The 18271-nt window shown below is 41.0% G+C and overlaps 1 protein-coding gene across 1 annotated transcript in view; it reads left to right on the forward strand.

Moving 5' to 3' along the window:
• The window catches only part of LOC139411210 (endosomal transmembrane epsin interactor 1-like), a 53790-nt gene that overhangs the window by 18957 nt on the left and 16562 nt on the right, over window positions 1-18271 (forward strand). Inside the window, exons 4-7 of the mRNA XM_071157194.1 lie at window positions 6142-6261; window positions 7432-7539; window positions 8399-8671; window positions 13523-13610. Coding sequence (XP_071013295.1) covers window positions 6142-6261; window positions 7432-7539; window positions 8399-8671; window positions 13523-13610 — 589 coding nt within the window. The remainder of the gene's footprint in view (window positions 1-6141; window positions 6262-7431; window positions 7540-8398; window positions 8672-13522; window positions 13611-18271) is intronic.

Raw genomic sequence — 18271 nt, forward strand, 5'->3', positions numbered from 1 at the left:
TTAAAATTATGTTGAACTCTATGCACTCTTGGTCTAATCATTATAACGAGCGTGACAGAAGATCCCACCAAAAATGGACCAAGCAGCGTGTACAGGAGGAGTGGACTTGGGAGGAGATCCTGGATGGTAAAGAACCCTGGACGCAGGCCGGGGAGTATCACGAGAGGCAGCCCCCCCAAAAAGGTTTGGGGGGAGAACACGGGGAGATTGGCGGAGTCAGGGTTCAGACCTGAGCCAACTCCTCGTGCTTACAGTGGGGAGCGTGTGAACGGTCAGGCACTGTGTTATGCGGTGATGCGCACAGTGTCTCCAGTGCGCATTCACAGCCCAGTGCGCTTTGTTCCATCTTCCCACAGTTGCCGTGCTAGAGTGGGCATTCAGCCAGGATGGATTGTGCTACGTTGGCCTGATATGGTTCCCAATCAGTGACAGCTGTTTATCGTTGTCTCTGATTGGGGATCATATTTAGGTAGCCATTTCCTCATTTGTGTTTGTGGGCTCTTGTCTACATTTAGTTGCCTGAGTGCACAACAGTAGCTTCACTTTTCGTTTGGTTGGTTGGTTTGTTGTTTTGTTTCGGTTTATTAAAATGATGTTGAACTCTACACATGCTGCGCCTTGGTCTAATCATTATAATGAGTGCAGTGCAGTGCAAGTCAAGTCAATACAGTGCAAGTCAAAAGTTTGGGGACACCTACTCATTCCAGGGTTTTTCTTTATTTTTACTATTTTCTACATTGTAGAATAATAGTGAAGACATCATAACTATGAAATAACACATGGAATCATGTAGTAACCAAAAAAGTGTTAAACAAATCAAGATATGTTTGAGATTCTTCAAAGTAGCCACCCTTTCCATTGAAGACAGCTTTGCACACACTTGGCATTCTCTCAACCAGCTTCACCTGAAATTATTTTCCAACAGTCATGAAGGAGTTCCCACATATGCTGAGCACTTGTTTGGCTGCTTTTCCTTCACTCTGTGGTACAACTCATCCCAAATCATCTCAATTGGGTTGAGGTCGGGTAATTGTGGAGGCCAGGTCATCTCCATCACTCTCCTTCTTGGTCAAATAGCCCTTACACAGCCTGGAGGTGTGTTGGGTCATTGTCCTGTTGAAAAACAAATTATAGTCACACTAAGCACAAACCAGATGGGATGGCATATCGCTGCAGAATGCTGTGGTAGCCATGTTGGTTAAGTGTGCCTTGAATTCTAAGCAAGTCTCTTATTCTTATTGGTGTCCTTTAGTAGTGGTTTCTTTGCAGCAATTGTACCATGAAGGCCTGATTCACACAGTCTTCTCTGAACAGTTGATGTTGAGATGTGTCTTTTAGTTGAACTCTGCGAAGCATTTATTTGGGCTGCAATTTCTGAGGCTGGTAACTCTAGTGAACCAATCCTCTGCAGCAGAGGTAACTCTGGGTCTTCCTTTCCTGTGGCGGTCCTCATGAGAGCCAGTTTCATCATGACGCTTGATATCGCTTTTTGCGACTGCAGTTGAAGAAACGTTCAAAGTTCTTTACATTTTCCACATTGACTGACCTACATGTCGTAAAGTAATAATGGACTGTCATTTCTCTTTGCTTATTTGAGCTGTTTGGTCTTTTACCAAATAGGGCTATCCTCTGTATACCACCCCTACCTTGTCACAACACAACTGATTGGCTCAAACACAATAAGAAGGAAAGAACTTCCACAACTTTACTTTTAACAAGACACACCTGTTAATTGAAATGCATTCCAGGTGACTACCTCATGAAGCTGGTTGAGAGAATGCCAAGAGTGTGCAAAGGGTGGCTACTTTGAAGAATCTGAAATGTAAAATATATACACTGCTCAAAAAAATAAAGGGAACACTAAAATAATACATCCTAGATCTGAATGAATGAAATATTCTTATTAAATACTTTTTCTTTACATAGTTGAATGTGCTGACAACAAAATCACACACAAATTATCAATGGAAATCAAATTTATCAACCCATGGAGGTCTGGATTTAGAGTCACACTCAAAATTAAAGTGGAAAACCACACTACAGGCTGATCCAACTTTGATGTAATGTCCTTAAAACAAGTTAAAATTAGGCTCAGTAGTGTGTGTGGCCTCCACGTGCCTGTATGACCTCCCTACAACGCTTGGGCATGCTCCTGATGAGGTGGCGGATGGTCTCCTGACGGATCTCCTCCCAGACCTGGACTAAAGCATCCACCAACTCCTGGACAGTCTGTGGTGCAACGTGGCATTGGTGGATTTAGCAAGACATGACGTCCCAGATGTGCTCAATTGGATTCAGGTCTGGGGAACGGACGGGCCAGTCCATAGCATCAATGCCTTCCTCTTGCAGGAACTGCTGACACACTCCAGCCACATGAGGTCTAGCATTGTCTTGCATTAGGAGGAACCCAGGGCCAACCGCACCAGCATATGGTCTCACAAGGGGTCTGAGGATCTCATCTCAGTACCTAATGGCAGTCAGGCTACCTCTGGCGAGAACATGGAGCCCCCCAAAGAAATGCCACCCCACACCATGACTGACCCACCGCCAAACCGGTCATGCTGGAGGATGTTGCAGGCAGCAGAACGTTCTCCACGGCGTCTCCAGACTCTGTCACGTCTGTCACGTGCTCAGTGTGAACCTGCTTTCATCTGTGAAGAGCACAGGGCGCCAGTGGCGAATTTGCCAATCTTGGTGTTCTGCACGGTGTTGGGCTGTAAGCACAACCCCCACCTGTGGACGTCGGGCCCTCATACCACCCTCATGGAGTCTGTTTCTGACCGTTTGAGCAGACACATGCACATTTGTGGCCTGCTGGAGGTCATTTTGCAGGGCTCTGGCAGTGCTCCTCCTGCTTGCACAAAGGCGGAGGTAGCGGTCCTGCTGCTGGGTTGTTGCCCTCCTACGGCCTCCTCCACGTCTCCTGATGTACTGGCCTGTCTCCTGGTAGCGCCTCCATGCTCTGGACACTACGCTGACAGACACAGCAAACCTTCTTGCCACAGCTCGCATTGATGTGCCATCCTGGATGAGCTGCACTACCTGAGCCACTTGTGTGGGTTGTAGACTCCGTCTCATGCTACCACTAGAGTGAAAGCACCGCCAGCATTCAAAAGTGACCAAAACATCAGCCAGGAAGCATAGGAACTGAGAAGTGGTCTGTGGTCACCACCTGCAGAACCACTCCTTTATTGGGGGTGTCTTGCTAATTGCCTATAGTTTCCACCTGTTGTCTATTCCATTTGCACAACAGCATGTGAAATGTATTGTCAATCAGTGTTGCTTCCTAAGTGGACAGTTTGATTTCACAGAAGTGTGATTGACTTGGAGTTACTTTGTGTTGTTTAAGTATTCCTTTTATTTTTTTGAGCAGTGTATATATTAGATAGTTTTTGTAACCTTTATTTAACACTTGTTTTGTTACTACATTATTCCATATTAGTGTTAGTGTTATTTCATAGTTTTGATGATGTCTTCACTATTATTCTACAATGTAGAACATAGTAAAAATATAGAAAAACCCTTGAATGAGTAGGTGTGTCCAAACTTTTGACTGGTACTATATGTACATATAGTACAGTGCCTTCGGAAAGTATTCAGACCCCTTGATTTTTTCCGCATGTTGTTATGTTACAGCCTTTTACAAAATGGATTACATGTTTTTTTTTATCTCAGCAATCTACACACAATACCCCATAATGACAAAGCTAAACCCTGTAAAAAAAAAAGTTGGGCAAATGTTAAAAATAAAAAAAACAGAAATACTTTGTTTTCTTAAGGATTCAGACCCTTCACTGTGAGCCTCGAAATTGAGCTCAGGTGCATCCTTTTTCCATTGATCATGCAACTTGATTGGAGTCCACCTGTGGTAAATTCAATTGATTGGACATGATTTGGAAGGCACACACACCTGTCTATGCAAGGTCCCTCAGTTGACAGTGCATGTCAGAGCAAAAACCAAGCCATGAGGTTGAAGGATTGTGTCGATGCACAGATTGACATCGGAAGTTTACATACATCTTAGCCAAATACATTTAAACTCAGTTTTTCACAATTCCTGATATTTAATCCTAGTGAAAATTCTCTCTCTTAGAATCACCACTTTATTTTAAGAATGTGAAATGTCAGAATAATAGTAGAGAGAATTATTTATTTCAGCTTTTATTTCTTTCCCAGTTGATCAGAATTTTACATACACTCAATTAGTATTTGGTAGCATTGCCTTTAAATTGTTTAACTTGGGTTAAACATTTCAGGTAGCCTTCCTCAAGCTTCCTACAATAAGTTGGGTGAATTTTGTCCCATTCCTCCTGACAGAGCTAGTGTAACTGAGTCAGGTTTGTAGGCCTACTTGCTGGCACATGCTTTTTCAGTTCTGCCCACAAATGTTCTATAATAGGATTGAGGTCAGGGCTTTGTGACGGCCACTCTAATACCTTGACATTGTTGTCCTTAAGCCATTTTACCACAACTTTGAAAGTATGCTTGGGGTCATTGTCCATTTGGAAGACCCATTTGCAACTACGTTTTAACTTCCTGACTGATGTCTTGAGATGTTGCTTCAATATATCCACATCATTTTGCTTCCTCATGATGCCGTCTATATTGTGAAGTGCACCAGTCTCTCCTGCAGCAAAGCACCCCCACAACATGATGCTACCACCCCTGTTCTTCACGGTTGGGATGGTGTTCTTCGGTTTGCAAGCCTCCCCCGTTTTCCTCCAAACATAACGATGGTCATTATGGCCAAACAGTTCTATTGTTGTTTCATCAGACCACAGGACATTTCTCCAAAAAGTACGATCTTTGTCCCCGTGTGCATTTGCAAACCGCAGTCTGGCTTTTTTATGGCGGTTTTGGAGCAGTGGCTTCTTCCTTGCCCAGCGGCCTCTCAGGTTATGTCGATATAGGTCCTGTTTTACTGTGGATATAGATACTTTTGTACGTGTTTCCTCCAGCATCTTCACAAGGTCCTTTACTGTTGTTCTGGGATTGATTCGCATTTTTCGCAACAAAGTATGTTCATCTCTAGGAGACAGAACGCCTCGCCTTCCTGAGCGGTATGACGGCTGCGTGGTCCCATGGTGTTTATTCTTGCGTACTATTGTTTGTATAGATGAACGTGGTACCTTCAGGATGATCCAGACTTGTGGAGGTCTACAATTTTTTTCCTGAGGTCTTGGCTGATTTCTTTAGATTTTCCCATGATGTCAAGCAAAGAGGCACTGAGTTTGAAGGTAGGCCTTAAAATACATCCACAGGTACACCTCCAATTGACTCAATAGATGTCAATTAGCCTATCAGAAGCTTCTAAAGCCATGACATCATTTTCTGGAATTTTCCAAGCTGTTTAAAGGCACAGTCAACTTAGTGTATGTAAACTTCTGACCCACTAGAATTGTGATACAGTGAATTATAAGACAAATAATCTGTCTGTAAACAATTGTTGGAAAAATTACTTGTGTCATGCACACAGTAGATGTCCTAACTGACTTGCCAAAACTGTAGTTTGTTAACAAGAAATTTGTGGAGTGGTTGAAAAACATGTTTTAATGTCTCCAACCTAAGTGTATGTAAACTTTCGACTTCAACTGGTTAAATTGTGAGTTTTTGAGTAATGGAGTCTCCCGTCCAGAACACCTGCTCCTCAAATCTGTTGTTACTTTCACTAAACCCTGACCCCTTCACTTACCCTAACCTTAACCATAACTCTAACCTTAACCCTTACCGTAATCATTTTAAATGTCAACTTCAATGGGGTAGGGACGTCCCAAGGATCCCGGATTTCAAGCACCCTTTTGACCTGGAGGGAGGGAGGGAGGGCGATGAAAATGTACATGCCTGAAGGTAAAATATGTCTTGCTCTCACTCTGTTGATGTCTCTCTCTTCAGTTTCCCTCTTTGCCCTATTTCTCTCTCTCTCCCTTCCTCCCTCCTTACTTTCCTCTGGTTGAAAGTGTTAACATTCTTAGAATAGGTTGGGATTGGCATGCCAACATGTCAAACAAAGTCTGTTTGTTTTTGACATTTCTTAGACCTGGTCTGTTGTGTGTTTCAGAGTGAGTTTAACGGTCATGTATCTGTTGTGTTTTATGTGTTTCAGTGTGAGTCTAAACGCCATGCATCTCTTGTGTGTTTCAGAGTGAGGTGGGAGATGTGTGTAACTGCTGTCCTCAAACCCCCACTGCCAAGTGTCCTGAGGACAAACTACTCAAACTCTACCCTGGACACTCCTGTAGTACCATGAGGGTCCTGCTCAAGGTGTGTATGTGTTAGTTTGTGCATACCATGTATGTGAGAGAATGTATGTTCATTGCATAGAGTTGTACAGAGATCGCAACGTTGTATCTGTCCCATTATGGCATCTGGGCAGTGCCACTGAGTCCATCTCCATTTTTTTATTCTACTACTTCTATGAGTTGGTTAACAACCTGATAGAGGGTGCATACTGCCACCTGGAGTGTGTTGCTAGAAAAGGTTTGAAGCCAAGTTTGGTGATTAACTGCCACCTGCAGTTATGCAATGTTTGCTCACAAGTATAATTCATTGTCTGATCCCTCCAGATGATCTTGATGGAATTATGTGATCCTTACTTAACCCATAGGAATTCCCACCCAGGTGGCTACTTAACCTTTCACACATACCAATAAATGAATATGATCATTCTACAGTGGTCACTGCAGCTTACGCTCAAACTGGTGTGATTAGAACGCTTATTTAGAAAGTCCAGTTTCGATTTACGCAACAGTCAGCATTTAAGCTAGCCACACTGTTTATTCACAGAAACATTTTGCACAAACACAGTCCTTACAAAGTTATGTCCTGAACGTGCCAAGTTTATTTTTGGATGCAATGTTCAGACATTCACAGAAGTAAAGAAAATGGAAAATGTAGGCTACGTTAGTCCTAGCACTAACTGAGGAAAGATTGACATAACACAAGCGGTCATATTTAGATAACTCTCGACTGTCAGAAACCACAATGTGAATTAGCTAATAGCAATTACTATTTATATTTCATCACATCATGGGTGAGCTTATCGAAATAAAATTAAAAAAAATATATATATATTTTTTACATTTTACCCCTTTTTCATGGTATCCAATTGTTTTTTAGTAGCTACTATCTTGAAACATAGATAATTAGCAGGCAGCACGTGTTAACTGTCCTGTTACGTAACAATCACATTTTGGAACAGTGAGTGCATTCTGACATCACGTGCATAGAGATATTTTGAACTCATGTGTGAAAAGGTTAAAAATGGCGAAAGTGCTCAAAGGCACTGTTAAAACGGGGTTTTGGGCACTAGAGCCCTCTATACAACTCTATGGTTCCTTATGGTAGTCTTTAACCATAAAGCAAGTTAAGATGGTTATTGGTGTTTGTGGGGTGGTTTAACCCAAACTGTTTCTCGTCTGTCCGTGTTTCCAGAAGGTTCTGTTTGCGCTATGTGCTCTGAATGCTCTGACCACTGCAGTGTGTCTGGTGGCTGCTGCCCTCCGATACCTACAGGTCTTCACCACCAGAAGACCATGTATGGTATGTACTCTATCACAACCATTCACAGGGCCTGAGAACCCCCAGCTGCATTCATGTAGGTTAGAATCTGCACCACATCCGATCACATAACAGAATAATCTCCATATCAGAGTGTGTGAGCAGAGTTGAGTGGTTGGAAATCCCGCTCATGCTGTGCTTGTGCACCACTCCAGTGCTCCACAGCACTCACAGGATAAAAAACTGCAGCTCTGAATTCACTCCATTCATTAAAATCACAATTTAACCGACACCCATTTGGCGGGTATCCCTTTTCCATCTATTTGTGTGACTACCTGGACCTACCGTTTGGTTTGGAATTATTGAAACCAAACCAAATGATTTGAATGAAAGTATTTTAATAAACATGAAAAGGTGAATGTAAGAAGCGCTTATAATTTCAAATAGGCTTACGTGTCATATTTAACAGCATATAAACACTCTAAATAGGTCAGGAGCCAGACAGGGAGCCTAAGAAGGAACGAAAATGTATTTTTCAGGCTATATTATTTCAATTATTTCAAGGCTATAGCCTTGTTTTATCAAATTCTTTGTGAAAATATTTATCGAACTCCATGACAGTAGCTAAAGCAAGGGGCTATAGCAGCACAGAAGTGGACTACAAATACATGCTGGGCCAGGCATGCCCTGAACTCGTGAAGTGAGCGCTACTGGAGCGAAGTCCGATGCTCAAACTTTTGTGAATCTCGCTCTGTGCTCCTGTCAAATTGGGCATACTGCTCCTCGGTCCGCTCCAGCTCCGCTCTGCTCACATACTCTGCTCCATATTGACCAATGCTTCTTTAATTTGTCAACACTACAGGTGCATCTCAATAAGGGGCTTATCTCCCCCCTCTATTAGGATGATCCCAGGCCAATTGCAGAGGAGGTGGAGGAGCCAACTATTATCCCTGACCCGGATGAGTTTGTCCCCCCTGCCCCTCCCCCCTCCTACTTTTCAACCTTCTACTCCTACACACCACGGCTGGCTCACAGGATGTTTGGGGACAGTGTGACACCACTACCTCATATCTATGGTGCCAGGATTAAAGGAGTAGAGGTGTTCAGTCCTTTAGACCCACCCCCTCCCTACGAAGCTGTTACTGGAGGCTCCGCCCTGGACACCGCAACACAGGTACTTACAGCAGATTACATTTATATCATTTTATGGATACCTTGAAAGTAGACTATGGATTTAGATAGTCATTCAGTTACAGCTTAGCATTAGCATTGTTTAGTGCAAAACAATGGGAATGGCTGGCCCCCATCCAGTCAGCATGCTCCAAGTTGTATTCCAACAAAACTCAGTAACTTCAAATCAAGTAATGCAGCAATGTGATACCTTAGAGTTGTAAACACTTTGTATTGATAGTTGCAGGGTTGGAGTCAATTTGGAATTTCTGAGTTCAATTCAAACAATGCATTTAAATTGAATTGGCCATAAGAAGCAGAATTTTAATTGAAGGAATTGGAATGGAATTCAAACCAATTCAAACCATGGAGCATGAAAGTTTGGTTCATTTGACAATTATTTTATCAAAAGGATATGCAACATATCTATTTAAAAATATTAGTTTGGAATTATTCCACATTTTGTTACAGCCTGAATTCAAAATTAGTTAAATATATTTTTTATAACAAAGTGAAAAGTTTTAGCAAATTTATTGAAACTAAAATACAGATTTAATTGACATACATTATCAGTCAAAAGTTTGGACACACCTACTCATTTAAGGGTTTTTCTTTATTTTTACTATTTTCTACATTGTAGAATAATATTGAAGACATACAAACTATGAAATAACACATATGGAATCATGTAGTAACCAGGCCAGGTCATCTGATGCAGCACTCCATCACTTTCATTGGTCAATTAGCCCTTACACAGCCTGGAGTTGTGTTCAGTCATTGTCCTGTTGAAAAACAAATGATTGCCCCACTAAGCGCAAACCAGGTGGGATGGTGTATTTGCTGCAGAATGCTGTGGTATCCATGCTGGTTAAGTGTGCCTTGAATTCTAAATAAATCACTGACAGTGTCACCAGCAAAGCACCCCCACACCATCACCTCCTTCTCCATGCTTCAGGGTGGGAACCACACATGCGGAGATCATCCGTTCACCTACTCTGCATCTCACAAAGACACAGCGGTTGGAACCAAAAATCTCAGATGTGGACTCATCAGACCAAAGGACAGATTTCCAACAGTCTAATGCCCATTGCTCGTGTTTTTTGGCCCAAGCAAGTCTCTTCTTATTATTGGTGTCCTTCAGTAGTGGTTTCTCTGCAGCAATTGGACCATGAAGGCCTGATTCACGCAGTCTCCTCTAAACAGTTGATGTTGAGATGTGTCTGTTACTTGAACTCTGTGAAGCATTTATTTGGGCTGGAATTTCTGAGGCTGGTAACTCTAATGAACTTATCCTCTGCAGCAGAGGTAACTCTGGGTCTTCCTTTCCCGTGGCGGTCCTCATGAGAGACAGTTTAATCATTACCTCTTGATAGTTTTTGCAACTGCACTTGAAGAAACTTTCAAAGTTCTTGATATTTTCCGGATTGACTGACCTTCATATCTTTCACAGATTATTGTATGTGTGGGGTACTCCTGAACTTATTTAAGCTTGTCATAACAAAGGGGTTGAATACTTATTGACCCAAGACTAGGGCTGTGGCAACCAGTGATTGTCAAACAAATAACTGTCAGTCTCATGGTAATTGACCAATAATTAACATAAACACATGTAGCATCTCCTGGCTTCCACACATAGCCTACAAGCCATTTTAGTCTAATAGATCCATGTAATATAGCCTAAACCTTCACAATAAATCCATTATTTATTTTAGACAGGTCTATAGAAGCATGATATGAAGAAAATGTAGTCTATTTCAGAAGAAATTAATTGCATACTCTAAATTGTCCTTAAGTTGTTCCTAATGTGGCTGTGCCAAATGGCTGTGGGCTACACTAGTTCATTTAACAGACAAGATTTGCCTATAATTCCGTGGCATTATTTGATATTATTTTATAGTATGAAGAATACAATTGAACAAAGCTGAATAAAATGTAAATATTTTCTCCAAACATTTGAGGGAGTGTGCACATGCGTATATTCTGTGTTAAGCTGTTAATAAAGAAATAGGTACTCCTATATGCTTAATTTAGAGTTACTAATGTAACTTTAGTTGTTCTACAAACGTCGGGCTATATGTTTTGATGTTTAATACATTGTAAGGCTGCATGATTCTAATGATGGAAAAATTCGCTTGAAAGGCATGAGCTCTGCGTTGTTTTTTGCGCAGGCTGTACACATTCCAATAGTCTCTCATTCACAATTTGACAAACACTTGATAATGCCACGAATTTCACAGCAGCATTCCCTTTGTGGCCATAATGCACCCTAAAAAAACATGCCTTTTGCGGACCGGAGTGCTGCGTTGTATCCTTCTCCCTGAGTGTGCTACGCAATCCGAAGCGTCTCTCACTCACACTGCTTTCCGTCAGGTGATCGGGGACGCAACTGCGTGCGTCCTTATCCAATTCCGAGGTGTGATACGGTGTTGTATTCTCAAAACGGGGGAGGCTTGCAAGCTAAAGAACACCATCCCAACCGTGAAGCACGGGGTTGGCAGTAACATGTTGTGGAGGTGCTTTGCTGCAGGTGGGACTGGTGCACTTCACAAAATAGATGGCTTCATGAGGAAGGGAAATTATGTGGATATATTGAAGCAACATCTCAAGACATTAGTCTTAAACCTTGGTCGCAAATTTATTTATTTTTCACCTCTATTTAACTAGGCAAGTCAGTTAAAAACAAATTCTTATTTTCAATGACGGCAAAGGAACAGTGGGTTAACTGCCTGTTCAGGGGCAGAACAACAGCTCGGGGATTTGAACTTGCGACCTTCCGGTTACTAGTCCAACGCTCTAACCACTAGGCTACCCTGCGGTTAGTAGCCATCACAAAGCCCTAACCTCAACCCTACAGAAAATTTGTGGGTAGAACTGAAAAAGCATGTGCGAGCAATGAGGCCTACAAACCTGACTCAGCTACACCATCTCTATCAGGAGGAATGGGCCAAAATTCACCCAACTTATTGTGGGAAGCTTGTGGAAGGCTACCCGAAACGTTTGACTCAAGTTAACTAATTTAAAGGCAATGCTACCAAATACTAAGTGAGTGTATATAAACTTCTGACCCACTGGGAATGTGATGAAAGAAATAAAAGCTGAAATAAATCATTCTCTCTACTATTATTCTGACGTTTCACATTCTTAAAATAAAGTGGTGATCCTAATTGACCTAAGACAGGGAATTTTTACTAGGATTAAATGTCAGGAATTGTGAAAATCTGAGTTGAAATGTATTTGGCTAAGGGGTATGAACTTCTGACTTCAACTGTAAATAGCGAATGGAAGATGCTTTCCCCCGTGGTTTATTCTCATGCCAGCCAAATAGGCTATACTCCTGTGCTAAATATAAGCAATATGCTTAATATTAGGAAAGGTGAGAAATAAATATAGTAGGCCTAGCCTATAGAACGATGATGGGATCCTCCTCTTTTTATTAGTGGCCATCAGTCAGTTTTTTTTCCTGCGATTGCATAGCCTATAGAAATGTTGCGCAACATGAGCTCATGGGCTCTCATGAAGTGTTTGATTAGATTTTCAAAAAGACTTGTATAGATGTCAGAATGATTAGAGGGACAATAGAATGCTGAGTACAAGGCAAGTTAGCAAGTTTGGTAGGCTACTAATTACCAGCAGCATCAGAGCTTGGAGAATCCTAATTATGGTGACTAAACGGTCATGTGGAATTTGATGGTAATACGGTCACCGCAACAACCCTACTAAAGACATTTCAGCTTTTGATTCGTTTGTTTTGTAAAAATGTAAAAGAAAAACATTTCTACTTTGACATCATGGGATATTACATTCAGACTGTAACAATAAAATGTGGAAAAAATCCATATTGAATATTTTCTGGAGACACTAATTGATAACAGAATAACAGTATTTTTTCTAAGGCATGATATTATATTGTTCCCTTCCATACTGCAGTGTTTGATATAATCAATTCTGGGAAATGTATTTTGATATTTAAAAACATTAAGGGAACTATGAACTGTTATAGACAACCCACAACAATGTTAGAATATTTCCAGGCCACTATAATTCTAGAAAATTGATTTAAGAGAATGTGTTTTATATTTCTAAAACTCATTCTCCTAAAATATATATATATGTATATTATTCTAACATGTTGTAGGTTGTCTATTATAATTCATAGTTAATACTCAGAATACATTTCCCAGAATGCATTATAAATGTTTCCCAGAATGCATTCCCAAAAATGTTACAACCTTATGCTACACGGTATTGGTAACTATACGTGAAGTCAAAATAAACATTTCTATGGTGATGTATCAAGGCACAAGGTGAGACCCAAATGCAGACACAGGAGGCAGAATGGTCAGGCAGGCGGGTACAAAGTCCAGAAACATGCAAGGGTCAAAACCGGAGGACTAGAAAAAGGACAATGCAAAAAAGCAGGAGAAGGGGAAAACCGCTGGTTGACTTGGAAACATACAAGACGAACTGGCACAGAGAGACAGGAAACACAGGAATAAATACACTGGGGAAAATAAGTGACACCTCTGGAGGGGGTGGAGACAATCACAAGGACAGGTAAAACAGATCAGGGCGTGACAGTGATTTGTAGAATAAATAGTGCATTTGAGTCTAAATTAATTAAATGAATTAAATTCTACTTCCTTTAATTCAAATTCTATTAATTCTGCTTCCTGTGGGGCGTGGCCAATTCATATTCAAGAATTGAATTGAAATGAAATGGCAATTCACAACTGAATTCAGAATTGACCCCAACCCTGGATATTTACTTTTATTGTTTGTTTCATAACTGTGTGGTTTATTAATGTCTCCCAATCTCCAGTTACAGTATAATATTGAATGACTATGTTATCTTCAGGAGACAGAGATTCAGATTCCCGTGACGGATCTGACAGAGTTGACAGAAGAGTTGAATAACAGCTCAGAGGCGGGTACTTCAATTAGAGGTAGGACACAAGGATGGATGGATTGATGGACCGACATACTGTAATCAAGTTGAGAGAGAGGTGGGACAAGTACTGGGTTGGGCAGAGTAGTGTAGCATAGTGCATTAAGTGGTATGGCGTCAGAGGTCTGAACATACCAAAACACAACCACAATGTACGATATTTTATTAGATATTAAAATTCATAGGACAATGTGGCCCATATGGAAAAAATATATTGACAGATATTTTAACATGTATTTAATTATATGTAAATTACAGATATATAAATATATGTTTAAGCCTTATATGAACATATATTTAAATATTAACCAGCAGGTCTCCTATGTAGAGGCAGTGAAAATAGCTGAAGGAGTAAGAAGTGAGATGGCTGTGGATGGCCGTGGATGTCCCACAGTCTGCAGCGAGTGCCATGCAAGAGAAGGATCCCGACACATTAACAGTGGATAAAAAATATTATGAAAAAACAGCATTGTAATTTAGAATTCCGTAAAGTAAGTGTGGAAGAGGTGAAAAAAGTATTGTTGTCCACCAACAATGACAAGCCACCGAGGTCTGACAACTTGGATGGAAAATTACTGAGTATAATAGCGGATATTGCCACTCCTATTTGCCATATCAATTTAAGCCAAATTTAAGCCCTAAGTGTGTGCCCTCAGGCCTGGAGGGAAGCAAAAGTAATTCCGCTACCTAAGAATAGTAAAGCCCCCTTTACTGGCTCAAATAGCCGACCAATCAGCCTGTTACCAACCAATAGTACACTTCTAGAAAAAATAGTGTTTGACCAGATTCAATGCAAATCGACAACAGACTTTCAGCACGCTTGTAGGGAAGGACATTCAACAAGCACAGCACTTACATAAATGACTGATGATTGGCTGAGAGAAATTGATAATAAGATTGTGCGGGCAGTTTTGTTAGACTTCCGTGCGGCTTTTGACATTAACGATCTGGAGAAACGTATGTGTTATGGCTTTACACCTCCTGCTATATTGTGAAACAAGAATTACCTGCCTTAACAGAACACAGAGGGTCTTCTTTAATGGAAACCTCTCCAACATAATCCAGGAAGAATCAAGCAGCTGTCTAGGCCACTTACTTAAAAAAAAAAAAAACTTTACTAACGAGTAAGGCCAGTGTGTCTATGTATGCAGATGACTCCACACTATACACGTCAGCTACTACAGCGACTGAAATGACTGCAACACTTAACAAAGAGCTGCAGTTAGTTTCAGAATGGGTGGCAAGGAATAAGTTGGTAAATATTTAAAAACCTAAAAGCATTCACTAAACCCTAAACCTCAACAAAATCTTGTAATAAATCACGTGGAAATTGAGCAAGTTGAGGTGACTAAACTGTTTGGAGTTACCCTGGATTGTAAACTGTCATGGTCAAAAGATATTGATACAACAGTAGCTAAGATGGGGAATTTTAATAATGTTAATAATAATACAGTGTCCTCCAATAATATTGGCACCCTTAGTAAATATGAGCAAAACAGGCTGTGAAAAAAGTATTTATTGTCTATGTGTCTACGCCAAACCCACTTCTGGTGTTTGTTTCCAAAAAGATCTCTTTTGGTCTCATCTGACCATAGAATACGGTCCCATGGAAAGTTCCAGTAACGTTTGGCAAACTATAGGCGCTTGAGCTTGTTGTTTGATCAAATCAAATCAAATAAAAGTGTATTTGTCACGTGCGCTGAATACAACAGGGAAATGCTTACTTACAGGCTCTAACCAATGGTGCAAAAAAGGTGTTAGGTGAACAATAGGTAGGTAAAGAAATTAAACAACAGTAAAAAGACAGGCTATTTACAGTAGCGAGGCTATAGAAGTTGCGAGGCGACATACAGACACCGGTTAGTCAGGCTGATTGAGATAGTATGTATGTACCATGTAGATATGGTTAAAGTGACTATGCATATATGATGAACAAAGAGTAGCAGTAGTGTAAAAGAGAGGTTGGCGGGTGGTGGGTGGGACACAATGCAGATAGCCCGGTTAGCCAATGTGCGGGAGTGCGGGCCTTCCTCTGTGTGCAGGCCTTCCTCTGACACCGCCTGGTGTAGAGGTCCTGGATGGCAGGCAGCTTAGCCCCAGTGATATACTGGGCCATACGCACTACCCTCTGTTGTGCCTTGCGGTCAGAGGCCGAGCAATTGCCGTACCAGGCAGTGATGCAACCAGTGCTCTCGATGTTGCAGCTGTAGAACCTTTTGAGGATCTCAGGACCCATGCCAAATCTTTTTAGTTTTTTGAGGGGGAATAGGCTTTGTCGTGCCCTCTTCACGACTGTCTTGGTGTGTTTGGACTATTCTAGTTTGTTGTTGATGTGGACACCAAGGAACTTGAAGCTCTCAACCGGCTCCACTACAGCCCCGTCGATGAGAATGAGGGCATGCTCAGTCCTCCTTTTCCTGTAGTCCAAAATAATTTTCTTAGTCTTGGTTACGTTGAGGGATAGGTTGTTATTCTGGCACCACCCGGCCAGGTCTCTGACCTCCTCCCTATAGGTTGTCTCGTCGTTGTCGGTGATCTGGCCTACCACTGTTGTGTCGTCTGCAAACTTAATGATGGTGTTGGAGTCATGCCTGGCCATGCAGTCGTGGGTGAACAGGGAGTACAGGAGAGGACTGAGCACGCAGGGGAGCTCCAGTGTTTTTTTTTATGGTAACCCTCCCAAACAACTTGTGGTTAAACTTCTTAATTATTGCCCTGTTAGTAGAAAGGGGCATTTTCAACCTTTGAGCTATTTTCTTATAGCCATTTCCTGATTTGTGCAACTTAACAACCTTTTGTTGCACATCATTACTGTATTCTCAGGTCTTTCCCAGAGTGATTGATGACTATGGGAACTTGGCCTGTGTGTCACCTCATATTTATACCCCAGTGAAACAGGAAGTAGTCTTAATTACTCAGATGAACTAAAAAAAACGTTAAATATGAATGGGAATATATTCAGTTAGATTGCCAATAATTGAGAGGCACATTTCGGAAAAAAATATTTTTTCACATACATTTGACTTCAATTAAAGGTTTGATTTTTGTGAATATTTTGAATGAAAGACCAAGAGGATAAAAAGAAAATACATGTTTTCACAACAAATATCAAATCATAGACTTCATTATAACATAATAACACTCAGAAATACGAGCCATAGGTCATTAATATGGTCAAATCCGGAAACGATAATTCGAAAACAAACGTTTATTCTTTCAGTGAAATACGGAACCCTTACATATTTTATCTAACGGGTGGCAACCCTAAGTCTAAATATTGCTGTTACATTGCACAACCTTTAATATTATGTGGTAATTATGTAAAATTCTGGCAAATTATTACAGTCTTTGTTAGGAAGAAATGGTCTTCACACAGTTCGCAACGAGCTAGGCAGCCCAAACTGCTGCATATACCCTGACTCTGCTTGCACAGAACGCAAGAGAAATGACACAATTTCCCTAGTTAAAATAAATTAATGTTAGCAGGCAATATTAACTAAATATGCAGGTTTAAAAATATATACTTGTGTATTGATTTTAAAGAAAGGCATTGATATTTATGGTTAGGTACACATGGGTGCAACGACAGTGCTTTTTTCACGAATGCGCTTGTTAAAACATCACCTTTTTGGTGAAGTAGGCTGTGATTCAATGAGAAATGAACAGGCACTGCATCGATTATATGCAACGCAGGACAAGCTAGATAAACTAGTAATATCATCAACCATGTGTAGTTAACTAGTGATTATGTTAAGATTTATTTTTTTTATATGATAAGTTTAATGCTAGCTAGCAACTTAACTTGGCTTCTTGCTGCACTCGCGTAACAGGTAGTCAGCCTGCCACGCAGTCTCCTTTTGGAGTGCAATGTAATCGGCCACAATCGGTGTCCAAAAAAACAGATTACCGATTGTTCTGAAAACTTTAAATCGTCCCTAATTAATCGGCCATTCCGATTAATCGGTTGACCTCTAGTACAGAGTCCCATTATCAGCAACCATCACTACTGTGTTCCAATAGCACGTTGTGTTAGCTAATCCAAGTTTATCATTTTAAAAGGCTAATTTCTCATTAGAAAACCCCTTTGCAATTATGTTAGCACAGCTGAAAGCTGTTGTTTTGATTAAAGAAGCAATAAAACTTGCCTTCTTTAGACTAGTTGAGTATCTGGAGCATCAGCATTTGTGGGTTCGATTACAGGCTCAAAATGGCCAGAAAGACCTTTCTTCTGAAACTCGTCAGTCTATTCTTGTTCTGAGAAATGAAGTCTATTCCATGCGAGAAATTGCCAAGAAACTGAAGATCTCGCACAACGCTGTGTACTACTTACTCCCTTAACAGAACAGCTCAAACTGGCCCTAACCAGAATAGAAAGAGGAGTGGGAGGCCCTGGTGCACAACTGAGCAAGAGGACAAGTACATTAGAGTGTCTAGTTTGAGAAACAAGATGCCTCACAAGTCCTCAACTGGCAGCTTCATTAAATAGTACCCGCAAAACACCAGTCTCAATGTCAACAGTGAAGAGGCGACTCCAGGATGCTGGCCTTCTTGGCAAAGTTGCAAAGAAAAAGCCATATCTCAGACTGGCCAATAATAAGAAAAGATTAAGATGGGAAAAAGAACACAAACACTGGACAGAGGAACTCTGCCTAGAAGGCC

The sequence above is a fragment of the Oncorhynchus clarkii genome, chromosome 6, assembly GCF_045791955.1.
Source record: "Oncorhynchus clarkii lewisi isolate Uvic-CL-2024 chromosome 6, UVic_Ocla_1.0, whole genome shotgun sequence".
Lineage (NCBI taxonomy): Eukaryota > Metazoa > Chordata > Actinopteri > Salmoniformes > Salmonidae > Oncorhynchus > Oncorhynchus clarkii.